At 48.4% G+C, this 11,197-nt stretch overlaps 1 protein-coding gene across 1 annotated transcript; it reads right to left on the bottom strand.

The window, feature by feature from the left end:
- Window positions 1–614: 614 nt before the first annotated feature.
- On the bottom strand, window positions 615–10,460 carry LOC142930104 (pre-miRNA 5'-monophosphate methyltransferase-like; the record flags this gene model as incomplete). The annotated part of the gene is made up of 3 exons (XM_076072167.1): window positions 615–1,892; window positions 2,508–2,548; window positions 10,196–10,460. Coding segments are annotated over 3 exons (942 nt in total), but the record flags the coding sequence as incomplete, so codon positions are not given.
- Window positions 10,461–11,197: the final 737 nt, after the last annotated feature.

Here is an 11,197-nt window from a genome sequence, read left to right as displayed (position 1 = left end):
GTAACATTGGGTAAGCATTATTTTTGTCCGTAGATATTTTTTCTAGATGTTTACTTTGAGAGCAGCTGTAAGCAGTGAAGTTCCATAGCCGACTCAGCCAAGCGGATTAAAGAAAAACGTGAAAGAGCCCATCGGCATCAACACCAGTAACGGCACAACACAAGTCCCATTCAGCAGACGAGCAACTCTTGCCGACAGTGCGATCGATGCTTCCGCTCAAGTTGCTGGGCTCTTCCCACCAGCGTGCAGGAAAATGCTACGAGCAGCTCTTCTCGGCAGTCATCATCGTTTGCGATGGCCAATCCGAAGATTTTTTTTTCAGCAATCAAATCCCGCTTGTCTAACTTTTCACCCTTAACTGCTGAAACATATCTATCAAACAGAGCATTGCACGCTAGTTGCCACTCGGTCGTGGTGATATCGCAACGGCACTTATGTCAGTCTGAGTGCACTCTGCAAACCGTGCATATAGACAACACAACAAAGATATTTATGGAGCGGAGGGAGCTCACTGGACAGGAACATGGGATGGATTGCCTCCATACCAGATGTTGTGGTTAATGGGAGGATGAATGGCAATTATGACTTCACACAATTACAATGCACCCATCAACTATTTACAATGTTCAGATTTTATTTCACAATAAATATAAAAGTGGCGTATCCAAAACATTTACATGTGCATTTCAATAATATTTCAGATGCACGTGGAAATCCAAAGGAAACAGGGACATAGTTCACCTTTACAAAGCAGCCTCCACTGTCACATCATGAGCTGCCTTAAATTATTTGAGGAAAATCGCATGTGAAGAGGAAATATTTCTGTATGTCTTCCATGGCCTGGGTTTGATATAATTTTCAAAATGCCTCCTCCAAACAATGATTTGAAGTTGGTGATATTCATTTTCCATTTTATGAGATGCTGTTGTCCCATTTATAAAAAAAAAACCCATTCATTCCCTTTATCATAAATGATTCTGGTTGGGTCCTTCAAAACTGACAACTCTTTTTGCATACAATTTTATTTTCAGAGGTACAAAAAAGGTACGTTTTGCATTGTTGTCACTTTATATATATAATATTCTGATAAATTATAACTCGTTTTCAACAACATGCTGCATTTACACGCACGACGAGAAAACAATGTACCATCAACAAATAAAGGTGTTAAAAACTGACAAACACTTAACATTTCCGACCACGAATTCTCTCCAAATAGGCAACAGATCCTCGAAGGCCACAGCAGCAACGCAGTTTCAATCGGTACTTTTGTCAATGCATCCCAAGGCCACTCCCGTTCGTCCAAACAGCAGCAGGGACCGCCCCCACTCGGTGCTGCCCAGGCTGGACAGCAAGCGCATGTCTCCCTCCTCTCCCAGCAAGGCGGCCAGCTCATCGGCCTCCGCGCGGCCGCCACCGCCGCCAGCCCCACGCAGGAGCCGCAGATCCGGCAGGAGGGGGAACTCGGCCAGCCCCAGACGGCGCAGGCGGCGCGCGGCCGCTCGGTAGCACCTCCACGGCTGCGGCTCGACCAACAGGAAGGTGGCGGTGCGCGCGGCGGCCGCGAGGAAACGCCGCAGGCCGGCATCGCCGTGGTGCAGGTGAATCCACATCGTCACCGACATGCACAGGCACAGGTCAAAGCGCGCCCGGCCGTGGCGTCGCAGGAAGGCGTCCAGCGCGGCGTCTCGTGCTGCGGTGTCCATGAAGTCAAACGTCTCGTAGGCGATGACCTCCGGGTGAGGATTGTCGCCCCGTGCACGCTCCACCAGATCGGCGTCCAGGTCGCACGCCAGCACAGACAGCGGCAGCACGCGGGCAACCTGCCCAGAGCGTCCACCCTCGGGCTGGTCCAGCCCCGTCAGGTGCCGATACACAGCCACCGTCAGCTCCTGCGAGAAAACACGAGGACACCGGTGGCGGGTTTGTTTCTTTGCTGGAGAATGTCGTAAAAAAACAGACGTGATGCGAGGATGGAGTACTTCATTATTCATAATGAAAATAAGTTAATACCTCAGTGGGCTTTGCCCGGTAGGATGGGGATGGTTTAGTTTTATTTGTATGTGTTTGGGTGATGTGTTTACCTCTCTTGCACTTTGCACTACTATCATGTTTTGTATTTTTTGTTGTTGTAACGTTCTTACCCTCCTTCTACTGGACGTCTGCGAAAAAGAGTTTTATCGCTCATCGCATTCCTCCAGTATGAATATTTTGATTCTGGCCACAGTATTAGATGCAACTTTATTCAATACAAACCTATGACGCAGTGATTCTAGGTCAAAAAATCCAACGAGACCAAGTTCGATGTTCAGCTACTGACATGAATGCAACTTTAAATATCTAATAAACGCCTCAAACCGGTGATATGTCTGAACCAGTCCTTGACACGCACCTTCAGCAACCTTGATTGCCAAAACCACCCGTGACCAACATGGCATGGCATAGGCCTTCATCCAGAAGTTAATTGACAAAAAGTCTGGAGCTAATGATGAATTTCCATGACTCACGTGTTTGATGAACAACGCGCATATGGGGTAGTGTATTCCATCTGTGGGAGAAAGGTGAAAATGCATTTTTGTAAACATGTCTCAGGCCCATGGCCACCCGCACTACCCCACTGTGACTAGTACACCCCTACACTACCACACAGTGACTAGTACACTACCACACAGTGACTAGTACACTACCACACAGTGACTAGTACACTACCACACAGTGACTAGTACACTACCACACTACCACACAATGACTAGTACACCCCCACACTACCACACAGTGACTAGTACACTACCACACTACCACACAGTGACTAGTACACCTTAACACTACCACACAGTGACTAGTACACCTCAACACTACCACACAGTGACTAGTACACTACCACACTACCACACAGTGACTAGTACACCCCCACACTACCACACAGTGACTAGTACACCTCAACACTACCACACAGTGACTAGTACACTACCACACTACCACAGTGACTAGTACACTACCACACAGTGACTAGTACACTACCACACTACCACACAGTGACTAGTACACTACCACACTACCCTACAGTGAATAGTACACTACCACACTACCACACAGTGACTAGTACACCCCCACACAACCACACAGTGACTAGTATACTACCACACTACCCTACAGTGAATAGTACACTACCACACTACCACACAGTGACTAGTACACCCCCACACTACCACACAGTGACTAGTATACTACCACACTACCCTACAGTGACTTGTACACCCCCACACTACCACACAGTGACTAGTACACCCCCACACTACCACACAGTGACTAGTACACCCCCACACTACCACACAGTGACTAGTACACCCCCACACTACCACACAGTGACTAGTACACTACCACACAGTGACTAGTACACCCCCACACTACCACACAGTGACTAGTACACCACCACACAGTGACTAGTACACCAACACACTACCACACAGTGACTAGTACACCCCCACACTACCACACAGTGACTAGTACACCCCCACACTACCACAGTGACTAGTACACTACCACACAGTGACTAGTACACTACCACACTACCACACAGTGACTAGTACACCAACACACTACCACACAGTGACTAGTACACTACCACGCTACCACAGGGACTAGTACACTACCACACTACCACAGTGACTATTACACTACCACACTACCACAGTGACTAGTACACTACCACACAGTGACTAGTACACCCCCACACTACCACACAGTGACTAGTACACCCCCACACTACCTCACAGTGACTAGTACACCCCCACACTACCACACAGTGACTAGTACACTACCACACTACCACAAAGTGACTAGTACACCCCCACACAGTGACTAGTACACTACCACACTACCACACAGTGACTAGTACACTACCACACTACCACACAGTGACTAGTACACTACCACACTACCACACAGTGACTAGTACACTACCACACAGTGACTAGTACACCCCCACACTACCACACAGTGACTAGTACACTACTACACTACCACACAGTGACTAGTACACCCCGACACTACCACACAGTGACTAGTACACGCACACACTACCACACAGTGACTAGTACACCCCCACACTACCGCACAGTGACTAGTACACCCCCACACTACCACACAGTGACTAGTACACAACCACACTACTACACAGTGACTAGTACACTACCACACTACCACACAGTGACTAGTACACCCCCATACTACTACACAGTGACTAGTACACTACCACACTATCACACAGTGACTAGTACACTAACACACTACACAGTGACTAGTACACTACCACACTACCTCACAGTGACTAGTACACTAACACACTACCATAGTGACTAGTACACTACCACACTACCACACAGTGACTAGTACACCCCCACACAACCACACAGTGACTAGTATACTACCACACTACCCTACAGTGAATAGTACACTACCACACTACCACACAGTGACTAGTACACCCCCACACTACCACACAGTGACTAGTATACTACCACACTACCCTACAGTGACTTGTACACCCCCACACTACCACACAGTGACTAGTACACCCCCACACTACCACACAGTGACTAGTACACCCCCACACTACCACACAGTGACTAGTACACCCCCACACTACCACACAGTGACTAGTACACTACCACACAGTGACTAGTACACCCCCACACTACCACACAGTGACTAGTACACCACCACACAGTGACTAGTACACCAACACACTACCACACAGTGACTAGTACACCCCCACACTACCACACAGTGACTAGTACACCCCCACACTACCACAGTGACTAGTACACTACCACACAGTGACTAGTACACTACCACACTACCACACAGTGACTAGTACACCAACACACTACCACACAGTGACTAGTACACTACCACGCTACCACAGGGACTAGTACACTACCACACTACCACAGTGACTATTACACTACCACACTACCACAGTGACTAGTACACTACCACACAGTGACTAGTACACCCCCACACTACCACACAGTGACTAGTACACCCCCACACTACCTCACAGTGACTAGTACACCCCCACACTACCACACAGTGACTAGTACACTACCACACTACCACAAAGTGACTAGTACACCCCCACACAGTGACTAGTACACTACCACACTACCACACAGTGACTAGTACACTACCACACTACCACACAGTGACTAGTACACTACCACACTACCACACAGTGACTAGTACACTACCACACAGTGACTAGTACACCCCCACACTACCACACAGTGACTAGTACACTACTACACTACCACACAGTGACTAGTACACCCCGACACTACCACACAGTGACTAGTACACGCACACACTACCACACAGTGACTAGTACACCCCCACACTACCGCACAGTGACTAGTACACCCCCACACTACCACACAGTGACTAGTACACAACCACACTACTACACAGTGACTAGTACACTACCACACTACCACACAGTGACTAGTACACCCCCATACTACTACACAGTGACTAGTACACTACCACACTATCACACAGTGACTAGTACACTAACACACTACACAGTGACTAGTACACTACCACACTACCTCACAGTGACTAGTACACTAACACACTACCATAGTGACTAGTACACCCCCACACAGTGACTAGTACACTACCACACAGTGACTAGTACACTACCACACTACCACAGTGACTAGTAAACTACCACACAGTGACTAGTACACTACCACACTACCACACAGTGACTAGTACACTACCACACTACCACAGTGACTAGTACACTACCATAGTGACTAGTACACCCCCACACAGTGACTAGTACACTACCACACAGTGACTAGTACACTACCGCAGTGACTAGTACACTACCACACAGTGACTAGTACACTACCACACAGTGACTAGTACACTACCACACTACCACAGTGACTAGTACACTACCACACTACCATAGTGACTAGTACACCCCCACACAGTGACTAGTACTATACCACACTACTACACAGTGACTAGTACACTACCACACAGTGACTAGTACACTACCACACTACTACACAGTGACTAGTACACTACCACACTACTACACAGTGACTAGTACACTACCACACTACCACACAGTGACTAGTACACCCCCACACTACTACACAATGACTAGTACACTACCACACTATCACACAGTGACTAGTACACTAACACACTACTACACAGTGACTAGTACACTACCACACTACCTCACAGTGACTAGTACACTAACACACTACCATAGTGACTAGTACACCCCCACACAGTGACTAGTACACTACCACACAGTGACTAGTACACTACCACACTACCACAGTGACTAGTACACTACCACACAGTGACTAGTACACTACCACACTACCACACAGTGACTAGTACACTACCACACTACCACACAGTGACTAGTACACTACCACACAGTGACTAGTACACTACCACACAGTGACTAGTACACTACCACACTACCACACAGTGACTAGTACACTACCACACAGTGACTAGTACACTACCACACTACCACAGTGACTAGTACACTACCACACTACCATAGTGACTAGTACACCCCCACAGAGTGACTAGTACACTACCACACAGTGACTAGTACACTACCACACTACTACACAGTGACTAGTACACTACCACACAGTGACTAGTACACTACCACACTACTACACAGTGACTAGTACACTACCACACAGTGACTAGTACACTACCACACTACCACACAGTGACTAGTACACCCCCACACTACCACACAGTGACTAGTACACTACCACACAGTGACTAGTACACTACCACACTACCACACAGTGACTAGTACACTACCACACTACTACACAGTGACTAGTACACTACCACACTACCACACAGTGACTAGTACACTACCACACCGTGACTAGTACACTACCAGACAGTGACTAGTACACTACCACACAGTGACTAGTACACTACCACACTACCACAGTGACTAGTACACTACCACACTACTACACAGTGACTAGTACACTACCACACAGTGACTAGTACACTACCACACAGTGACTAGTACACTACCACACTACCACACAGTGACTAGTACACTACCACACTACCACACAGTGACTAGTACACTACCACACTACCACACAGTGACTAGTACACTACCACACTACCACACAATGACTAGTACACCCCCACACTACCACACAGTGACTAGTACACTACCACACTACCACACAGTGACTAGTACACCTCAACACTACCACACAGTGACTAGTACACCTCAACACTACCACACAGTGACTAGTACACTACCACACTACCAAACAGTGACTAGTACACCCCCACACTACCACACAGTGACTAGTACACCTCAACACTACCACACAGTGATTAGTACACTACCACACTACCACAGTGACTAGTACACTACCACACAGTGACTAGTACACCCCCACACTACCACACAGTGACTAGTACACTACCACACTACCCTACAGTGACTAGTACACTACCACACTACCACACAGTGACTAGTACACCCCCACACTACCACACAGTGACTAGTACACTACCACACTACCCTACAGTGACTAGTACACCCCCACACTACCACACTGTGACTAGTACACCCCCACACTACCACACAGTGACTAGTACACCCCCACACTACCACACAGTGACTAGTACACCCCCACACTACCACACAGTGACTAGTACACCCCCACACTACCACACAGTGACTAGTACACTACCACACAGTGACTAGTACACCCCCACACTACCACACAGTGACTAGTGCACCACCACACAGTGACTAGTACACCAACACACTACCACACAGTGACTAGTACACCCCCACACTACCACACAGCGACTAGTACACCCCCACACTACCACAGTGACTAGTACACTACCACACAGTGACTAGTACACTACCACACAGTGACTAGTACACCAACACACTACCACACAGTGACTAGTACACTACCACACTACCACAGTGACTAGTACACTACCACACAGTGACTAGTACACCCCCACACTACCACACAGTGACTAGTACACCCCCACACTACCACACAGTGACTAGTACACCCCCACACTACCTCACAGTGACTAGTACACCCCCACACTACCACACAGTGACTAGTACACCCCCACACTACCACACAGTGACTAGTACGCTACCACACCACCACACAGTGACTAGTAAACCCCCACACAGTGACTAGTACACTACCACACCACCACACAGTGACTAGTACACCCCCACACTACCACACAGTGATTAGTACACTACCACACTACCACACAGTGACTAGTACACTACCACACTACCACACAGTGACTAGTACACTACCACACAGTGACTAGTACACTACCACACAGTGACTAGTACACTACCACACTACCACAGTGACTAGTACACTACCACACTACCATAGTGACTAGTACACCCCCACACAGTGACTAGTACACTACCACACAGTGACTAGTACACTACCACACAGTGACTAGTACACTACCACACTACCACACAGTGACTAGTACACTACCACACAGTGACTAGTACACTACCACACTACCACAGCGACTAGTACACTACCACACTACCATAGTGACTAGTACACCCGCACACAGTGACTAGTACACTACCACACAGTGACTAGTACACTACCACACTACTACACAGTGACTAGTACACTACCACACAGTGACTAGTACACTACCACACTACTACACAGTGACTAGTACACCCCCACACTACCACACAGTGATTAGTACACTACCACACTACCACACAGTGACTAGTACACTACCACACAGTGACTAGTACACTACCACACAGTGACTAGTACACTACCACACAGTGACTAGTACACTACCACACAGTGACTAGTACACTACCACACTACCATAGTGACTAGTACACCCCCACACAGTGACTAGTACACTACCACACAGTGACTAGTACACTACCACACAGTGACTAGTACACTACCACACTACCACACAGTGACTAGTACACTACCACACAGTGACTAGTACACTACCACACTACCACAGCGACTAGTACACTACCACACTACCATAGTGACTAGTACACCCCCACACAGTGACTAGTACACTACCACAGTGACTAGTACACTACCACACTACTACACAGTGACTAGTACACTACCACACAGTGACTAGTACACTACCACACTACTACACAGTGACTAGTACACTACCACACAGTGACTAGTACACTACCACACTACCACACAGTGACTAGTACACCCCCACACTACCACACAGTGACTAGTACACCTCCACACTACCACACAGTGACTAGTACACTACCACACAGTGACTAGTACACTACCACACTACCACACAGTGACTAGTACACTACCACACTACTACACAGTGACTAGTACAATACCACACTACCACACAGTGACTAGTACACTACCACACCGTGACTAGTACACTACCAGACAGTGACTAGTACACTACCACACAGTGACTAGTACACTACCACACTAGCACACAGTGACTAGTACACTACCACACTACTACACAGTGACTAGTACACTACCACACAGTGACTAGTACACCACCACACAGTGACTAGTACACTACCACACTACCACACAGTGACTAGTACACTACCACACTACTACACAGTGACTAGTACACTACCACACCGTGACTAGTACACTACCACACAGTGACTAGTACACTACCACACTACCACACAGTGACTAGTACACTACCACACAGTGACTAGTACACCCCCACACTACCACACAGTGACTAGTACACTACCACACAGTGACTAGTACACTACCACACTACCACAGTGACTAGTACACTACCACACTACCACAGTGACTAGTACACTACCACAGTGACTAGTACACTACCACACTACCACGGTGACTAGTACACTACCACACTACCACAGTGACTAGTACACTACCATAGTGACTAGTACACTACCACACTACCACACAGTGACTAGTACACTACCACACTACTACACAGTGACTAGTACACTACCACACTACCACAGTGACTAGTACACTACCATAGTGACTAGTACACTATACCACACTGGGACTGGACGAGTCTCACAGCCACGGCTTTGTTCGAGTGAACGTCCCGAGAGTTTCAGAACCTTCCCCAGCGGTCGACGTCCTCAGCCCCGTCCGTGGTAACGTGGAGTTGCGCTCACCCCGCTGTTGCAGCCCATGTCCAGGGCGAGGAACGGCGGCGCGGACTCCGGCAGGAGCCGCCTCAGAAGCTCGCGGGGCAGCAGCGCGACGCGTCGAGCCGGGGGGTTGAAGGCCGCCTAGTTGATGAAGTTCCCGTGGGGAGCCGCGCCTGGCTCCCTCTTCCTCGGGGCCCCGGGCGCTGCCATCTCCTCCCCGCCGTCCTCCTTCTTAATCTCCTACTCGTCCTCCTCTTTCCTCGCCTCCATCCCTGTGGAGGCCGTAAGCGAGGAGGCTGTCAGGCGGGATCGGCACAAGCAAAAGGAGGGGAGCGGGACGCGCGAGTGTGTGGAGGCACAGTCAGCCATGTTACGTGGGGAATTGAACACCGTAGAGGCACAGTCAGCCATGTTACGTGGGGAAGTAAACACTGTGGAGACAGAGTCAGCCATGTTACGTGGGGAAGTGAACACCGTAGAGGCACAGTCAGCCATGTTACGTGGGGAAGTAAACACTGTGGAGACAGAGTCAGCCATGTTACGTGGGGAAGTGAACACCGTAGAGGCACAGTCAGCCATGTCACGTGGGGAAGTGAACATTGTGGAGGCATTTCGATTTAAAGCTTTCGTGACTGCAATGATCCATCTTCTTTGGTTCTTTCGGTAAAGTCACGTAGAATGAGAATAAAATAATAATATTCTCACGACGTTTCGGCCACAACACAAGCGGCCTTCATCAGGTGAAGGGAGCGAGACTGTCTGGTAGGACAGCGCTGGAGTGAGAGAGCCACGTTCAGATCACGGCTTTTAAGCTGTGTGAGAGGAACAAAGAGCCTTGACGAAGGAATTAGCATAAAATTTAGCATTGAAAAGGCTGAATGATTAGCTTGTGACTGGTCACAGAAATAGCTATGTTAAAAGTTAAAGCATACACATCCGCAGAGGCACCCATTGTTAAAAGGAATTAGC

The sequence above is a fragment of the Petromyzon marinus genome, chromosome 37 (assembly GCF_048934315.1).
Source record: "Petromyzon marinus isolate PM22_M1 ecotype Great Lakes invasive population chromosome 37, UKy_Petmar_22M1.pri1.0, whole genome shotgun sequence".
NCBI classification, from domain to species: Eukaryota; Metazoa; Chordata; class Hyperoartia; order Petromyzontiformes; family Petromyzontidae; genus Petromyzon; species Petromyzon marinus.
Note: the sequence above shows the minus strand (reverse complement) of the source record. Positions and strands in the feature narration are given on the sequence as shown.